The sequence below is a fragment of the Oryzias latipes genome, chromosome 15, assembly GCF_053564925.1.
Source record: "Oryzias latipes strain Hd-rR chromosome 15, Olatipes_Hd-rR_3.1".
In the NCBI taxonomy this organism is placed as follows: domain Eukaryota; kingdom Metazoa; phylum Chordata; class Actinopteri; order Beloniformes; family Adrianichthyidae; genus Oryzias; species Oryzias latipes.
In genome coordinates this window covers 24,923,395-24,940,922 of record NC_136251.1, presented here as the reverse complement: position 1 = coordinate 24,940,922, position 17,528 = coordinate 24,923,395, and the positions used below count along the sequence as shown (strand labels likewise).

General features: G+C 40.1%; 2 protein-coding genes across 5 annotated transcripts in view; one reads left to right on the top strand and one right to left on the bottom strand.

Moving 5' to 3' along the window:
- The window catches only part of cnnm1 (cyclin and CBS domain divalent metal cation transport mediator 1), a 23,542-nt gene extending 17,059 nt beyond the window's left edge, over positions 1–6,483 (top strand). Inside the window, exons 9-10 of the mRNA XM_004077385.4 lie at positions 3,227–3,322; positions 3,590–6,483. Coding sequence (XP_004077433.2) covers positions 3,227–3,322; positions 3,590–3,669 — 176 coding nt within the window. The 3' untranslated portion in view covers positions 3,670–6,483. The remainder of the gene's footprint in view (positions 1–3,226; positions 3,323–3,589) is intronic.
- Positions 5,374–17,528, bottom strand: got1 (glutamic-oxaloacetic transaminase 1, soluble). Of its 4 annotated transcripts, none has more exons than XM_078932202.1 (10): positions 16,218–17,528; positions 8,697–8,878; positions 8,489–8,612; positions 8,073–8,185; positions 7,888–7,992; positions 7,657–7,807; positions 6,903–7,068; positions 6,665–6,807; positions 6,243–6,373; positions 5,374–5,675 (listed from the first exon to the last, which is right to left on the bottom strand). In XM_078932202.1, exons 3-10 carry the CDS (start codon positions 8,568–8,570, stop codon positions 5,550–5,552), a joined length of 1,017 nt encoding a protein of 338 aa, XP_078788328.1. In that variant the 5' UTR covers positions 8,571–8,612; positions 8,697–8,878; positions 16,218–17,528; the 3' UTR covers positions 5,374–5,549. The 4 variants fall into 4 exon arrangements, with proteins under 4 accessions (XP_078788328.1, XP_078788326.1, XP_078788327.1 ...); XM_078932200.1 differs by lacking the exon at positions 16,218–17,528 and adding an exon at positions 10,041–10,447; XM_078932201.1 differs by lacking the exon at positions 16,218–17,528 and adding an exon at positions 9,943–10,025.

The window sequence follows — 17,528 nt, the reverse complement described above, 5'->3', positions numbered from 1 at the left end:
ATTCTTGGGGAGCTTAATCACATGTCATCAGTCTGACCAATCAGAAGTGGTTAAAGTCTTCACTTCCTTGTCCCGATTTAGCTCGTAAAGTCGCTCAGTTCTAACAAAATAGCAGCTAAAGCTCGTCTTTAGCGATGTAGCTTTGCACAGAATCCGGTATTAGACCGTGGAACAAGTGAACAAAACACTGAAGCTCCGAAAACCGATCTCCAGCCGTTTTATGCACTACATCTCCCATGATGCATTGGGTCATGAGATTGACAGCGCACAAGGAGATCTGTTGTTAAACGTCTTGAAACAACGAACACACATCAATCTGTTTTTAAATCTTCTAACTTAACTTTTATTGCATTTTTTAGAAAAAAAAAACAGCTGCAGTTTCCAGCTTTTTCTGACACAATTATCTCAAAAATGCATGTGAGATTGTGGAGGGACTGGAGTTTTAGGGCCACGGTGAGGGAAAAAAATTCTGGCCAACGTGGCGAGATTAAAGTCGTCATGTCGACTTTAATCTCGCCATGACGAGAAAAAACTCGACACAAAGTTTCGAGAAAAAACTCGTCTTGTCGAGATAAAAGTCGAAATAAAGTTTCGAGATTAAAGTCGCAATGTTGCGTGAGAGAAGTGAAGCTGAGTCTTTCAGGAGTATTCAGTGTTATGGCTAATGTTAGTGAGCTAGTGGCTTTGTATTTAAGAGTTTACGACAGAGTTTTATGGCCACAAAAAAAGTAATTTTATTAGGAGATAAAAACTCGTAAATTTACGGGGAAAAATTCATAGATTAACAAGGAGAAAACCCCGAAGTTGTCCGTTTATCGGAGCCTAGCTTGAAGATGAAATATGTGGAGCCTTTTGTGAAGCTTTATTTCCGGATTATAGGTTTAAAACAAAGAGATTCTGAGTCTTTTGGCGACTCAAAATCAGATTATTTTCCGTGTAGCAGTCTTTCCGGAGTTCGGTGTCAGTAAAGCGGAGTTTCATATGTAAAATAAGGAGCTCAGAGACACGTTTGGGTGTAGAGGACCGCTGCAGCCTTTATTCTCCTTTTCATTCACATAACCTGAAGTTCATCTGTCACATTACGTCATGAACCTGTCATCCCAACACCAATGCAGAAGTAAACAGTGTTCCATACGCCCCCTCCTGCAGATGAAGCGACCCGTTTGATCATTAAAAAACAAAGATGAATGAAAATAGTCTGTTACAGTGGCGGTTCTACACTAACTTACTCCCTGGGCGAGTAACCCCACCAGCGCCCCCCCCCGCCGACACATACAAAATTTGACAACATCCTCTTGTGTTCCCTATCCTCTATTTAGCCATTTTACTCAAAAAATGCATGAATTTTCTAGACTCGTATTACAGGGGGGTCAATCTCAGTCACACAGGGGCCTAAGTTAAAAACACGCTTAAGGTTTTGAGTCGAAGAAGGTAAGATTTACTGAACTACACACTAAAGCTAAACTTTTAAACCTTTTACACTGAACTTTTTGAACATAAATATGAATAAAAACAGGAACATTAATCCAGAATAATTCAAGTTAAACCTTAAATAACTTGTAATAATTTGTTCTCCATTTAAATATATTCTGTCAAAATTATACAAATATGAACATGCTGCAGGACAAAAAACAAAGAAAGCCTGGAAATATTAATAAGAAATTACATATCAAATAATTCCATTTTTTTGCTCTTTCATCATTTTTTAGAGCATTTTTTTTAGAGCTGGACTCCTGCTTCGTTTTTAGCAATAATTTCTTAATGTGTGACGTCCTGTGTGTGTCTTTGTGAAACATAACAGAGGGATTAGATCTAAAAAATAAAACTTATTGTGATTAATATGTTTAGGTCTTATAAAACATTAAAGACTAAATCATAGAACTCATCAGTGGGATTACTCCAAAAATGTTTGGCATTTCCCTAAATTTGTGCAACACCAACAGTAGAAATCCTCCAAAAAAACTCAATCCTAAAAAAATGGTCTGCGCTCATCCCCCCTCCCCCTCCCCTTCCCTCTGACACACGCGGCTCCGTCTCTATGACGGGAGGCGCAGCTGCGGCTCAGAGTTGATTGTCAGATAGAAAAAGACTCCCAATCACCTGTTAGTGTGATTCAGCCAGCCACCGGCGAGTTGCGCTCCCCTCTTGAGTTTTTTGACTTATGTTCCAAAGACTACCGCAAAGAGGTGTGGCCGCAAGCGTCTTGTAGCAGAGGGCGGTGGTCACGTGCGCATCGGGTCTGCTGTGTCGGAGCAAAGAATTGTGGGAAATAATCTCCATTGCCTGCTTTTTTCGAAATTGGGTTGAGCACGGATGTTTGTTCTGCCTAATTCCTTTTCATGTGCCTGTTTTACGTTGTTTCACTCTGAGGTATTCTTTTTTTTGTTTTTTTTTTGTTTTTGTTTTGCACCATAAGTGTGAAGAGGAAGTAGGAGGAAGAGATTCTTAATAGTCTGATGTGTCAAAATACCAGCATTAAGTGTCGGTTGCTGAAGCAATTTCAAATTAAAAGCGCCAAGCTTCCTCTTTGAATTCAGTATGAAGCACATTATGCGTAACGCATCAGGCACGGCAAATGCCGCCCCCTATGATGTGCCGCCCTGGGCGACCGCCCACATCGCCCATATCAAAAACCGCCAATCGGGCTGCAGAGATCCTGCAAACCAACCATCAATAAATAAAACTTTAATAACTTGTAAATCAATCAAATGAGCCTCCAGACATTTGGAACGTTATCAATAAACATTCAGCTCACCTGTTAACAAAGTTTAGGTGGTCTGCTCTGCTGCTGCACGGCGTTCACCTGCTGCTCTGCATGATGCTCACTTCCACAATAATCTCGTAAATTTACGAGTTTTTTGCGACTTTAATCTTGAAACTTTATTTCGACTTTTATCTCGACAAGACGAGTTTTTTCTCGAAACTTTGTGTCGAGTTTTTTCTCGTCATGACGAGATTAAAGTCGACATGACGACTTTAATCTCGTCACGTTGGCCAGAATTTTTTTTCCTCACCGTGGCCCTAAAACTCCGTCGTACAATACAGACCATGAGTTTCTCCTTTTTTTTTTTTTTTTTTGGATGCTGGTGTGCCGCGGGATTTTTTTAAGGTTAAAGTGTGCCGTGGCTCAGAAAAGGTTGAAAAACACTGCCCTAAAGTATTACCTGCAGTGGGTCATTTAGATCCACTTCATCCGTTTATTCACATCTTTTCTTGTTTTTCACAGACGTCCTGACAGAGGTGTCCACCTCTCCCTTCATCAGCTCTTTGTCTCTGTCCAGCTCCGAGGAGAACATGGGGAAGAAGCTCCTGCGCAAACTGAGTGCGTAATTTGCCATGACCACCGTGTCAAAGCTCACCCACACATAAGCGTCAGATGTGTCTGAACTCTTCCATCAGCCGCAGCATTCAATTCGAGGGTCTCTTAGCAACAACGCATGTGCCGTGTCCCCCGCTAAATAGCGGTTTGCTGCGCCGAGATAAATGCATTTTTCTTTGTTTTATTCTAAGTGTTGAATGCTTTGACTCGTTTTTAGGTAACAGTACAAATTTGTGACCTGAATTCCAGCATCTTCTGTCCTGTTTCTAGGTAACAAGAGGAGGAAAAAGTCTCCGGATGAAGAAAAGAGTTTGGAGGAGGGTTCAGAGCAACCGCCAGTGAGGAGCTAACACAAACTGTAAGGAGGAGGCTGAAAGCATGCGACAGCCTCATCCTCATCAGTATTCCCTGGCTGTCCAATAACTTCTTTTCCAGCTCTGACTCAACTCTCACATTAGACTGCTGTAGCCCAAAAAAAAGAAGGAAAAAAAAAACTCAGGATGACACAATCCCACCTTTCATCCTCTTTGCTGATCACAAATACTGGATTTTATCAAACCTGAAGATTAGATTTTAGCTGTCCTAGCATGGGACTATAGCTACAGTTTGTAGTTTATGTTAAACTCATTCAGTATTTACCCCTTTTTATTATAAAGGTAGCTGCATCCACATGTTTTACAGAAGGTGAGATTTTTTTTTCTTTGACATGAACCAGCAGATCTGAGCCTGCTTTGACTTTTTACCTGATGAGTGGAGGACTGCAGTCTCAGACCATGCTCAGATGTTTTTGGTGAGGCAGTTCCTACATCTTGAAAAGGATATTTGCACAGGGAACTGTCTGGATGTTGCCAAAACGTGAAATGACTGCCAGGAGGACCAAAACTAGCAAGGTTTATAGGGTAAAAGCCACAAACAAGAGCACAACTTTTCAACCAAGCCATGAAACAATACATTTATAGCCTAAATGAAAACATATGGGGAGTATTAAAAGAAAGAAAAGCCACATGGCTTCATGGAAATAATCTTTTACTTGGTGATGTGATCTGAAAATAGCACTGCAATTTTTTTGTTATTGTTGCAAATTCTGCTTGAACTGGACCTTGTGCTGCAGAATGCATCCACTCCTATAACATGAGTAGTATTCTGTATGTAGATGATACGTTTCTGTTAAACTTACTGTCCTTTCCATAAGCTACATCTGAATACATTCAGTGGAGCATATCATTAACCCCATGTTTGTGGGTTCAGAGGTTATTTTACCAGAGCTGCAAACATAAAGAAGATAGGAGGGTTTAGGGTCTCTGGCTGCATGCATACTGCCCCTATAGATTTTTTCATATGCATGCATATGTAAAGGCTCGGTCTGCACCACATTTTCCCTCTAAGGTGTAGAGTTCTTCTTGAGAATAATGAGTTTAGGTAAGAGCTAGAGCCTGCTGCTCACTGAATCAGGACAAAACAAACACAAGAGCAATAATAAAACAAAGTTCAGCTGTCTATCTGCAGCACAAAATCTTACAGGCACACTTATGTACATTTGCCAGCCAAAGGCAGTGACACACACGCTGACGTCAAGCCACCGCCTCCATCAGAACATACAATCACGCTCACAGGAGGTGTTTGGGGACACTCAGCCTGACAGGCTGTGCACATTTCATGCGCAGCATGCTGCACTGCAGAGCTGTCCATAATGATGCAGCTGTACACACAAATCCCTCAGCAGAAGAGTGCTGATGTGATGGCTGAGTCTGGGAATTTTTGTGAGTCAGACGCCTCAAGTGGAGAGCATTCACAGTTAAAGTCATTTTATTTTTAAAGAGTGACCATGTTTAGGTTAAAGTAAAAATACGCAAAGATCCAAAAATATATATTTAAAAAGAAATATGCCTAATATGAATAAATCTACTGGATCATTCCAGTAGATTTGTGTTTTATTGTGTTTATTGTGTTACAGTGTTTAATTTTTACTTTCTATATTTTTCCAAACATTTTTTTTGTGCATAAAATAGAACTGAGCCTTATTCATTCAAGCTTAATGAAGAACAATGCAGGAAAACATTTATTTATCTTTATTGGAATAAATCATTCATTCATGTCAGTGTGTCTCCTAAAAGTCGTCTTTATTGCTTTACTGTCCACAAGAAGATAACACATTAGTTGATCATTACCATGTTTGTACCTCAGAAGTCTTGCTTAACAGTGCTGTGGTGGCACAACCAGTCAACAATAACTAGCTGCTACCTGTCAGAACCAGAATCATCGAGAGCACAGGTTGATCTGAAGTCATGACACCTGTGTCATTCCGGTCCAAGCTATCACAGAAGAGTTTATCTACACTCTGTGGTCTTGAGTTTTCCTGAAAACACACACGTGTAGATTCATTAACGTATCTGAGCAAAGTAGCAGTGTGGGTTTCTGAGGACAAATGCTTCAGTCACTTTGATCCCTTAAATGCTGCCTGAACTGGAAACAGGATGTTCTGTTTAGGAAAATATCATATTTAAACGTTTTTGATTCTCGTCCGCATATCTGAGATAATGACAGGACAGCCATAGTTCCAAACAAACCTCCACAAAGGTTCATGTAATGACACACTAACTTACAACAAATGACAGGAGCAATAAAGGACAAAAAAGTTCCCTGACAGGTTTTCAGCAGGACGGAACAAATCACAAATTAAGAACATAAATACACAAACAACATCTACAGGGATCCTGGGAATGTATTCGTTCGGCATTGCATAGCACAATCTCTGTGAAACAGGACAAACTGGGGCCTGAGCTGTCTTTGTATCTGTGCAAATAAGAACTGCATTCATTGTGCAATAAACTGTTGTGGAAACGCCGTCCCCGCGATGGGAGCAGCTGGTACCCGTGCAGCACGGAGCGCTGGGAGCTCTGCTCACCACATCCCTCTACTGCACCTTGGTGACGGCCTCGTGGATAGACTCAGCTACATAGTTGATGTTCTTGCTGGTCAGACCACACATGTTGATGCGGCCACTAGCCATCAAATAGACATGTTTCTCTTTTATCATGTACTCCACTTGTTTTGCTGCAGGAAAAAAACACCATCGGTCAGTTTGTGTAAGGATAACCTTTAAAGACATGCGTGTGCTAATAATTCCAAACTGGAATTATTAAATAAAAAAATCCTATTCTTAATTTTTGTCTCTTTTTCATTTTCTTTTAATTATACACTTATTAAAAAGTGGTATCTCAGATTAATGTACCAAATGTCAAAACTCCGGTTCTCCTGGAATCCAAATAATTAATTTTGGGAGTATTTTTGTGAAATATTTACTGTATGAGTTTATTCGGAAATGTGTGTTTGAGGTGAACTTACGGTTCAAGCCTGTAAAGCTAAACATGCCTATCTGGTCTGTGATGTGGCTCCAGGTCCCTGGTGTACCCAGAACTTCAAGTTTTGCTCGAAGCTGAGCCCTCATCAGCAAGACCCTGTCAGCCATGGTCTTTACGTTCTCCTTCCTAAAGAAAAACAAACATCAAAAGAGCATCTCTGTATTAGATTTGGGCTTCATGCAAAGCAAAGCTAACATGATGTAAAGATTTCCTTTGCTGACCATTCAGAGAAGAGGTCAGGTGAGGTCAGAGTGAGGGAAACTACACGAGCTCCTTGAGACGGCGGGTTGGACCAAGTGATCCGGACGATCTTCTCCATCTGGGAGAGAACCCTCTTTAGGTTGTCGGAGTCACGAGCTACAATGGTCAGGTTGCCCACACGCTCATCTGGTGATTGCACATAAAACAATATTTCAATCTTCATATAAGCAGCCATTACAGAAAAAAAATTGATTCTGCGATAAATCATGACATTTCATTTGTCAATATTTGTATCGATTGAAAATGCTATCATGCCGATCTGTATTTAATTATTTAGGGGCGTCCGACTCTTGTTTTCCACTTAAACCCCCAACCACTAGTTGGCAGCACCACACACTGAGCCTCTTTGAGCAGCTCTACATTGCACAAAGCAACAACAAGATCTCAGCCAGAAGCAGCTTGTTTTGTTGTTATGAGTCATGCACTACTTAGTTTTTACTTGGGAAGGATACCTATCTGGAACTCAGTGCCATGTTGCTGCCAGTATCATATAAGAACGCAGATTGTGGTACTTTGTAGCGTGTTCAGATAAGAACGAGTAAAGCACTGAAGCTTTCTTTTATAGAAAAAAAAGAAAAATAAAATGTGTTTCGCTATAATATTGTGATATGTATCGTATCGTGGGACGCATTTCGGGATAGGTATCGTATCGCCAGACTCTTTTACATAAAAATGTAAACCGCCTCACATTTGACAGGTTTTTCTGTTACTCACTGTAGAGGCCAAAGTTCTTGGAGAATGACTGAGCGCAGAACATCTCGAAGCCTTTGGAGACAAAGTAGCGGAGAGCCCACGCGTCCTTCTCCAGGTTCCCTGAGGCGAATCCCTGATAGGCTGAGTCAAAAAACGGAAACAGCTTCCTCCTCTAGAAACCAGCAGGAAAAAAGCTTAGAACTTCAAATAATCTACCATATTATTTGTTAACAATATTTGGGAGATGAATACCATCATAACTTCAGCTATTTTCTTCCATTGCTCCTGTGTTGGGTCTGTTCCGGTGGGATTATGGGCACAGGCGTGCAGGACAAAGATGGAGCGTTCTGGACAACTCTGCATGAGATAACACGAGGAAAAAAAACGTGAACTACAATAAAAAAAAGAATGTAAACATTTGACTGGATCTCACTGACTTCTAAATCACTGAGAAGGCCAGCCAAGTCGAGGCCTCTTTTCTCTGCATCCCAGTACTTGTACGGACGAACGTCCTCAAACCCAGCGTTGGTGAAAACACCATTGTGATTTTCTGAAACAAACAAATTTCAAATGCGATTACTGTTATTGTATTTTTCCTGCAGATAACAAAAAGATTGCTTTACGGGTGTTGCACATATCTAAACTGATAAAAAATGAACATTGCTGATAAAAAGTGATAGCAGGAGGACATATTTCCTAATGCAAAGCTTTAATCACTTCCCCAGTTTTGATGCTCGTCGTTGTAGAGGTTCCTAACGAAGCAAAGTCCTCACATGAGGAACTTTACTCATAGATAGGCAGGTTTGTACTCTGTGCTGCTTCACTGTTTACTTTTGTGCAAGTGTGGGCTTACCCCAAGTCGGTGCTGACACGTAGATGGGTGTTTTAGTGTTATTGTTTCCATTATAGAATCGCCTGAGGAACTCTGCACCCATCTTCAAAGCGCCGGTACCCCCCAGACACTGGACGGCCCCCACCTAGCCAAAGCCAGAGAAAACTCTTAGCTTTAATGCAACCAGATAAGAACCAGAAGGAGTGCGGGTTTGTTTGGAAACACTTACCCTGTCCTCCCGGATGGCAGGACTGTCGTCTCCAAGCGCGATCTTGGAAGCAGAGGATCTGAACTCGGGCAAGCCCAGGATGGGCAAATACTCGTGGTTTAGTCTGTCATCGTGCACAATGAGCTTCTCCACCTTTTTAACCACCGGCAAAACCCAGGGCTTGCCTTCGTCTGTCTTGTAAGCTGCAGGAAGCATATTTTTCACAAAGAAGAAAAAGAGAGTCAATAGAAATAGGCTTTGGTGCGTTTATGTTGCAGAACAAATCCCATTCATTTGGGGATTTCTGGCCTTTCACTGAGCAGGAATACTCATCTTTCTTGGATGATTCCCGACCATATAGCAACACATGCGAGCTAATAGTGGAGGATAGAATTCACATGCTCCAAATTTAGATAATTTTTTAATTAGTTTATTTAAGAACTTAAGTTGCAAACAATTATACAGGTACATGTTATGCCTGGGAGTTTTAACTTAGCCTTCTTGTCGCTCACTATTTCAATAGAAATCATATTATGATAGTATTGTAATTAAAAGCCGTCTGAAGCTGATTCTATTTCTTTTTCTGAAAAGATTTGTTGCAAATACATCCTGTTCTACTAAGCTGAACTGCCACCTCTTGATAAAACGTTTGCAATAATCTCTACAGGACAGATATCACTTTTTTGTGCAACACCAGCTTGTTCAATATTTTAGGATTTTTTTACATGTTTTTGTTTAAAAAAAACATAAAAAAGAAAGTCATTTGTGAATTTAAAATGCAAAGAATGGAAGAAAAGGGCTTTTTTGGGTTGTTAGGAGCATTATGATAATCACTGATTGATATGTGACAGTTTGCAGTTATTTTTGGTATGACGGGGCTCTGTGGCCTAAATCCACTGCAGCATCTGACCATCTGCACACACAGAATCCAAGGATCACTTGAATCAAGGAGCTCAGTCCAGACCAGACAGTCTTGCTCTTCTGTGTTTGTTGATTTATGACAATTACTTTGCAAAGAAAGAAAAAAAAAACATTACTGAAAATAAGCATTTTCCCTTTTTCTTGGATTGAGGTCAAGAAGGGTTTAGGATCATAGAAAACAAAGATTACAGAACATTTGCCTCTTTTTAAAACTTTTTTTTCCCATTAAAAAATCTAGCATTTTAACAGTAAAAAACATTATACATATTAAACAATTTATAATATCTAGTAAATGTATCGAAATGTATAATTAATGTAGGATGAAAATAACTCCTGAGCAGGTTACATTAATCTCATCGGTCCCTTCAATCGCCTGGCAGAGCCGCTTCCACGGCCCCGTTGCTCCTGGTAACCGTTACCATGGCTAACGCCGCGCCAGCTTACCTCCAACCCCGAGGTTCACCTTATTGGGAAACGGGTCGTTGTTAAAGTCCTGCGTTAGCTTGAAGACCGCAACGGGGGCTGCTTGTTGGACATCACGGAACACCGACATGGCGTTTTTTATTTTTATTCTATGTATTTTTCTATGTATGAAGTCTGGAGCAGCCGTTACGGTCACAGAGCAGCTAGCTAACAGGATGTCAGACGAGTTTCACCTTCAACTTGGGATAAAAAGTGGGTGTGAGCGGCTTTAACCAATAGGAATTCAGCTTACTTTGACGTATACGCCGTGCCCATCTCCGTATTAATCTGTCGGTCAGGTCAAAGTTCAGGAAAACGCACGGACATGAGCCATTGACCAATGAATATGTCCGCCGCGTGACTGACAAACATGACGACAAATTGTCTGCGCTTCATTGTTTATCATGCTGTAAAGCATATTGGCCACTAGATGGAGCCAGAGCCCGGAAGTAGCAGAGCAGACGCACCGTCGAGACCAGCTCTGTGCACAGTGAAGGCAGGGGCTTGTCAATGGGGACCACATCTCTGTTCATGACAAACAAAAAGGACAAAAATAAAATTTTTCCTGTTATCAAAACATATTAAATTGTAAGTAAAATCTTATTTGAACTAAAAACTGAGGTTGTTCTGCTCATTTAAATCCAAATGACAATAAGTATACTTCCCATGCTTAAATGCAAAGTAAAACATTAAAAGCCTGTTTTTTTGTTATCTTGCCCCCCCGTTGTCTTAAAACGTCCATGCAAAAGAAAAAAATGTTCATAAATAGCTTTACTTATTTGAGAAAGATGACTTTTCTCTTTGCTTTTACTGCTGCTGCCTCTTTTCTACTGTTTATTCTTTCTGTCACTTACTTGATTAAGTAACAGAGCTGTAAAGCTCGAGTAATTTTGCATGTATTTGATATTGTAAAAAAAATCTAAATTTGATTTTTGAGATTATTAAACAATAAAATAGATGGCTGCTTCAAACTAAGAAATAAATATATAAGATAAAAAGGCAAATTGACCCAAATTTGGCAAGCATAAAAAGTATTATCATATATGCGTGTCTCCCACCCAAAGTCGGTCTAATTTAGCAAAGCAAAGCATCCAGACAAATGGTACGTTTGGTATTGAGTGAATGAAAGCTGTTTAAATGAATGTGTAGAAGTGTCTTCCCAAGTTCTTTCTGAGGGCCTCTGCTGAGATATGGTGTAAACAAACTGGCTCCCCTGTGCTCCCCCCATGGCTGCAGGAGCTGAAGTGGTTGATAAAGACTTCTCCTCTTCCATAACAAGACAAGAACGGGTTTCTATTGGCAGTATAGACTTTAAGTGTTCTTGTCTGCAAACTGAATTTTGAAAAAGATCATTCTCCCTTATAGTTTTCAATATATAGCCAGAGTTTATTTGGATTGGAAAAGGGGCATAAAGCAATCCCAAGACGTGTTTTTACGCATCCAGCGTTGCGCTTTGGGAAATGTTAAAGCTGATATTGAACAGTGTTGGAAATGAAATATGCCAAAATTATTTTTTTTATCCATCTATCTTCGACTCTTGACTAGTTTTGTGCGGGATCGCAGTGGTTGCTGGACCCTGTATGATCAGCTCTTTTGTCTTCCCCACACTCTTCTTTGGCATCAAGGGCCCCCACTACCGTCTGTACCCCATATTTTCATCCCATTTGCGAAGGCCCTATTGGACAGATAACTGTCCCGACTTAAAGTTCATGTCACAGAGAGCGCGCCTCTTGCGTAAAAATGCATACCAGACCATCTTCAGGCGCCGCAGCCCGTTGTAGTTTTAGTCCAGCAGAATTCCCTTGCTGCGCTCAAAATCTCCCCTCCATCGCATTGAGCTAATGTTGCATTCACATTTCAAATTTAGGTAAATTTAAGTATGGCCCTGGATGTTTTAGGTAAAATAAAGACATCTTCTTTGGTACGAAAACATTTGTTGAGAAGAGAAGCAAAGCCCGCTACTTACGCGCACCAGCAGAAGGCTGTGTGCTTTCGAACTGTTGCCACAGCGCGCACCCCCGTGCGCGTGTGTGATGGCTGAATACATCATCTTGCGTATCACGTAAGATCGTTCAATGAAAGATTTATGTTGTATTTAAATACTTGGAAGAAAAGCTAATGTGGTGGATTTCTAAATTAACACATACTCATCCTTAATCCAACAGACGCGTGAGCTCACAAAAGGACAACATTGATGCATTTAAATGCGCTGAGCACAGTTAGCACGTGTTTGTGTGGAGTGGTAATGTGGGGGGCGTATGCAAATATTCTATAATTTATTAAACAAACCCACAATTTATGTAAAACAAAGAGGCGAAACACCATTTTCGGTGTTCCAATGCGCTCTTCATTCTTTCCAAGCCCCGGGCAGCTGCGTCATGCTGCACCTGACGAGAGCGCAGACCATCGCTTGAACTCAAACTTTGAGCACTGAAGCTCGTGTCGCAAAAAAATAGGCAAAACTCAAGCAGTTTAGTCCATCTGCAAGGATCGCACTCTGTTTTCTTCTCTTCCATTGAATTGATTAAACTCCACATCCTCGCCTTCCATTCCAAGTTGGTTTAACCCCAGGCAATTTCGGCATGTTTTATTGGGGTAATAGTAGGCTAACTGAAATATAGTGTTTATAACTATAGAAAAATGACAGATTGATCACGTGAAAAACAAATACAGTTGGAAAATTTGATAATAGAGTTTCAACGAACCCGTTTATTCGTTTTTTACGCATGAAGACAGACCAGCAGATGAGCGCACCTGCATGAGTTTTTAGGGAATCTAAAATAAAGTTTCAAGAAATATGAAATTTTGATCAATTCAACATTTGTTTATTGCTTTGGGAGGCTTGCTGAGCCAATGGGGATTTGATAATTGCAGGTAAAGTGGTATTTACACAAAGTTGTTGAGGGGGTTGAGGCTTTGAAGTCTAAGGGGCAGCTTGCCTCTCCTCCAAATACACCCCTGCCAAAAGCTGCTTCCACAAACACATTTTTGACAGTTTTCATTTTAAGTGGACACCTTGAAAAAAACAAACATTTTTGTGTGTAAGAAAAAAAAGATTTTAAAATAAGGTTTCCGAATTTGTTCTCATTTGTGTGGCTCAAAATTGACAGAATATCAGTTGAAAAAGTCTTAAAATAATTTAATAACCCTAAGATAACTTGTATAATTTTGTAAGTTGACCGTCAAAAAATATATGTTCATTTTTTAATTATCTTTACTTTCTTTATCTATTTCATTTTAGAAATTTTAGAAAATTGACATTTGAATTAAATGCTCAACATTCAAGCCGTAATTTAACAATGATATAGCGTATTGTGTGTTTGGATCCTGTTCTCTGACTTATCTCATGAAGTTCTCATAATTCACTTTCACCAAACCGACCCCTCCCCCTCCAGTCATCATTCATTTCCCTCTGACAGTATATGTTTTCATTCTTTCCAAACAGGTGAGGGTATCTTGTACACGAGCTATCACTGTCAGCCTGACAATTATGGGATTTAAGCTTTCAGAAGAACGCTGGGGGCCCTGAGGCAGGGTTTGGTGTGCAGTGAAACGGCCCCAGGGCCACCGTCTTTGCTGTGATGTGAAGTATGAGTCAGGACTGGCAGTGACAGACGCACATCCTGGCAGAAGAGTGCTGACAACAGGAGTGTGTCACATCACCGAGCCCCTCAGACACACATCCCCTGGGTGCCTCCTGATTCATCTTGGCATCACAACTTATGTGGCAAGTTGGAAAAATAAATAAATACAACAATATCCTTTAATTGATAATACTTTTTGTTCAGCAGAAAGTGCTGACACTAAAACATACAAAGGCACGCATTCAGGCACAAGACAGCCACATTCCAGCTGTGGTATCACTGAAACACAAACACGAGCGTGTGCACACACTACTGCGCATTCCAAGGGGGGCGTTGCGGCCCTGCTCACACGTCGTGGCCCCCGCTGTCTGTGGGTCACAGATCTGTGGTGAGTGACCACCTTTTTAGCTTCCCATCCTGTTTGTTTTCTAAAGACAGCGTCATCAATTCTTTAACAAGGGAGCAGACACAGCAACAACAAAGAGCACAAGACCTCCCTGCGCTGCCCGCTGACTGACAGAGCATGCATGCAGTAACAGATATCATTCATCTGTGTGGATGACTGCACCCCCCCCCCCCTCCTCCATTGCGTGTTGTGCAAATCCGGAAAAGGTCTTCTTTTGGTACGACTTTCTTTTTTTAAAATGTGAATCTACAGACAAAAGCAAAGATCAAGACTTCAAGGAGATTTCAGATAAATCAAATGAATTCTCTCCAGCGACTGAATAAATGCAAACATTTTAACCTATGTTATCTGAGCCGTCATCAGTAATGCCTCGCTGCATATTTACATTTCAAGAACCGTTCCCATGCAGCTATGATCTCCATAACGCAGACACAAACACGTGTTCACATCTATAAAGACGCTCTTCCGCTCGTCCCAACTTGTCTACAGACTTAAATATATCAACATATTTCGGGAATTTTGTTCTCTTCATTATCTATGCTGAAAAGAGATGAAAATAATATTCTGCTCCGAATCTGATGAAAAACTGATAGAAAACTAAAACTTTTGGTTGATTTGCTGTTTTGTCTGAACTTTCTAACACTTCTTCTGCTCTTCTTCTTCTTCTAGGTGCTCTTTGGTTTCTTGGCTTTAGCATTTTTCCACCAAATATTTCAGAAATAAACGGTGCTCAAACAGTTTCAGATGTAAAATACGTCTGGTTGATTAGTAAATGCATAGTAAGTATAGCAACAATTTGGGTTTTTTTGGATTATTAAAAGAAAAATTCAGAAATGGCACAGATGAAACAATTCTTTCATAACATCAAATGGTAGTAAAGCTGAATAAAACTGGAGCAGCTGCTTTGATTCAAACAAGACTGTCATTTTTGTTTGAGACAGAATTACTAAAGTTTGCTAATAGACTTCTGTTGCCTTTTTGAGACCTTCAGGCCGTGAGGCTGGGTGGAACCACAAACGCATGATTGATGTTGTCTTTTGGCTGACTCCAGCGCTCCAGCTTCAAAAAAGCGTTTATGCCAGGACACAAAGGCGGGAAGTGGAAGTCTTAGCTCTGAATTTTAACTCCAAATGCTTATTTGTTTGGCCTCTACAAGGTTTGTCTGGTATGATCTCAAATTGTTGTTGCCATCAGGAGGTAGAGATTATCTCATTTCACTCTCGTGGACAAGAAGGTCAGAGGTCAGGAGCAACAGGGAATGAAGATGTCAACCTTTAGCAATGTTTTTGTTTTGAATCTGATTATTTTCATCTTATAAAATCATTGTGAGACATTTCAGGCAATATTTAATTTCATATTAGGTTGCATACATAATAAATGTCAAAAAAGGAACTTAATTTCAAATTAATCTCCTAATCTTTCATTAGGAGAGATTCTTGGAGAGGTTTTTTCAAAATATTTTGAATTGTGTATGTTTCTTTAGATTTGAACAATTAAAAAAAAATTGTTTTAAAGCCACCAGAGATCTAGATTCTGCTCTGTGAAGCTCCACCTCCTGCTGTGTCTTTATCTACATGGCTGGAACCACAGCAGCACAGAGGATAACCTTATTTATGTTGCATGTTTCCTCCCAAACCAAATTCCCAACACCATAGATCACAGATATTACAGCCTTACATCCCCCTTGTTCGCCGTCATATATACAAACACACACCTGCTGGAATAAGGCTGTCTGGGAGAGAATTACAGCAGCCTAATTTATGAGACCCATGGGAGGGCAAAGGGCAGCAGACCCAGACAGCCCTGACCTCACTTCCTCCTTGCAGGGTCTCCAAGTTCTTAGGAACCAGGTTTAGTTTCAATGTATTGCTTTTTTTTCGACACACGGCCTAATTAAGAGATCTTTTCCCGAACTGGTCAACACGCTGAGCCCTGTGGGGCAGCTGGAACACGCAGGTCAGTGAAATATCAGGCACTCTCGAAGCTGATAAGTGGGTGAGAACAGGATTTTCCTGAAACTCAGATGTGGCCCTGAGCTCTCCTCTGGCCTCCTTGTTTCCTCCAGTGAGAAAGCGCTGTCATTCGTCAATCGGGCTCAGGCAGGGGCACAATAGCAAAGTCTGGGTCCAGGCTGCTCACACCATCGCACAAGCTGCTGATAAGACTCACCTTCCGGGACCTAGAAGAACCGAGGCTTCGCTCACAACAGCTTGGTCCTCTGCCAGTCTCACTCCATGACCATAAAATAAAAAGGAAAGGGAAAGTTTGTGAGAGGCAGCCTTGACTCTGCATGGAGTTGAACATCTTTCTATCACTTCAGGGACTTTTATTCTTTCAAGGTGTTTCTATTTTCATGAAGTTGCTTAGTAAAAGTAAAAGAAAGTCAAGAAGGTCAAAACAGAAGAACATTTTCCTGATGAGTCAATTCATTATGAAACTATAGCGTTTAAAGGGCATTTAAAGTTGAATGAATCAGATTTGATCACACTGTCAATCACACCAATTTCCTTGTCGAGGGATCAATTACAGTTCTATCGAGTTCTAGACTGTTTGGATCAATAAATCCATCCATAGGTAACATGAGAATCTTTGACCATTTTTAAACAAATATTTGGTTTTGTTTAAAACCTCTTCTGGCACAGCAGTATCTTCTCATTGATAATTGGGCGGGAATTGCTGCATAATTCTTGTGCTAAATATTTTTCAAGTTTTCCAACCTCCACTGAATTCAAACCAAACAAAGGCAGAATTTCTGTTTCACTTGTAAAATTAAGAATTCAATAATCACTGACTAAAAATTAAAATAAACTCTTTTTGACAAACTTCATGGTTTCATGTGTCGTTTTCTGCATACATAAGAATTAATGTGTATGATTAACAATTGAATTATTTACAAGTGTATGTGGAAGTGTAACGACTAATCATCCTAAGTTTTATATACATACATACATACATACATACATACATACATACATACATACATACATACATACATACATACATACATACATACATACATACATACATACATACATACATACATACATACATACATACATACATACATACATACATACATACATACATATATATGTGTGTGTGTGTGGGGTGTGTGTGGGTGTGTGTGTGTGTGGGTGTGTGTGTGTTTCGTTTTATTTTTCTTCGTTTGATTTCTTGAAACAAATAATTTCTCCTTTTTTTTGCCACTTAAAAATACAAAAAAATTTCCAAGGAAAAATCCACCTATGGTGAAGTGAAGATGGATTCCATACATTAATTGATTTTTAAGCTGATCCTTCAGAACACGTGCTTTAGACATTTTCTTTATCTGCAGCAGCTGAGCTGCACCATTTACACACCTGTCAATATGTTCAATTAGAAGGCCATTTTTAAGCTTTAGACTCTTTATTTTGTTGACTTTATAGCTTATTCTGTCGAACAACTGGATAGACTAATTTTTAAACATGAATAGGAGGGAAC

Coding starts and splice junctions, on each gene's coding strand:
- got1 (XM_078932200.1), bottom strand. CDS start 10,149: ATGTCGGTGTTCCGTGATGTCCAACAAGCAGCCCCCGTTGCGGTCTTC. Junction 8,186..8,488: donor CGTGTCAGCACCGACTTGGG/GTAAGCCCACAC, acceptor TGTTTGTTTCAG/AAAATCACAATGGTGTTTTC. Junction 6,374..6,664: donor TAGCTTTACAGGCTTGAACC/GTAAGTTCACCT, acceptor TTTTTCCTGCAG/CAAAACAAGTGGAGTACATG.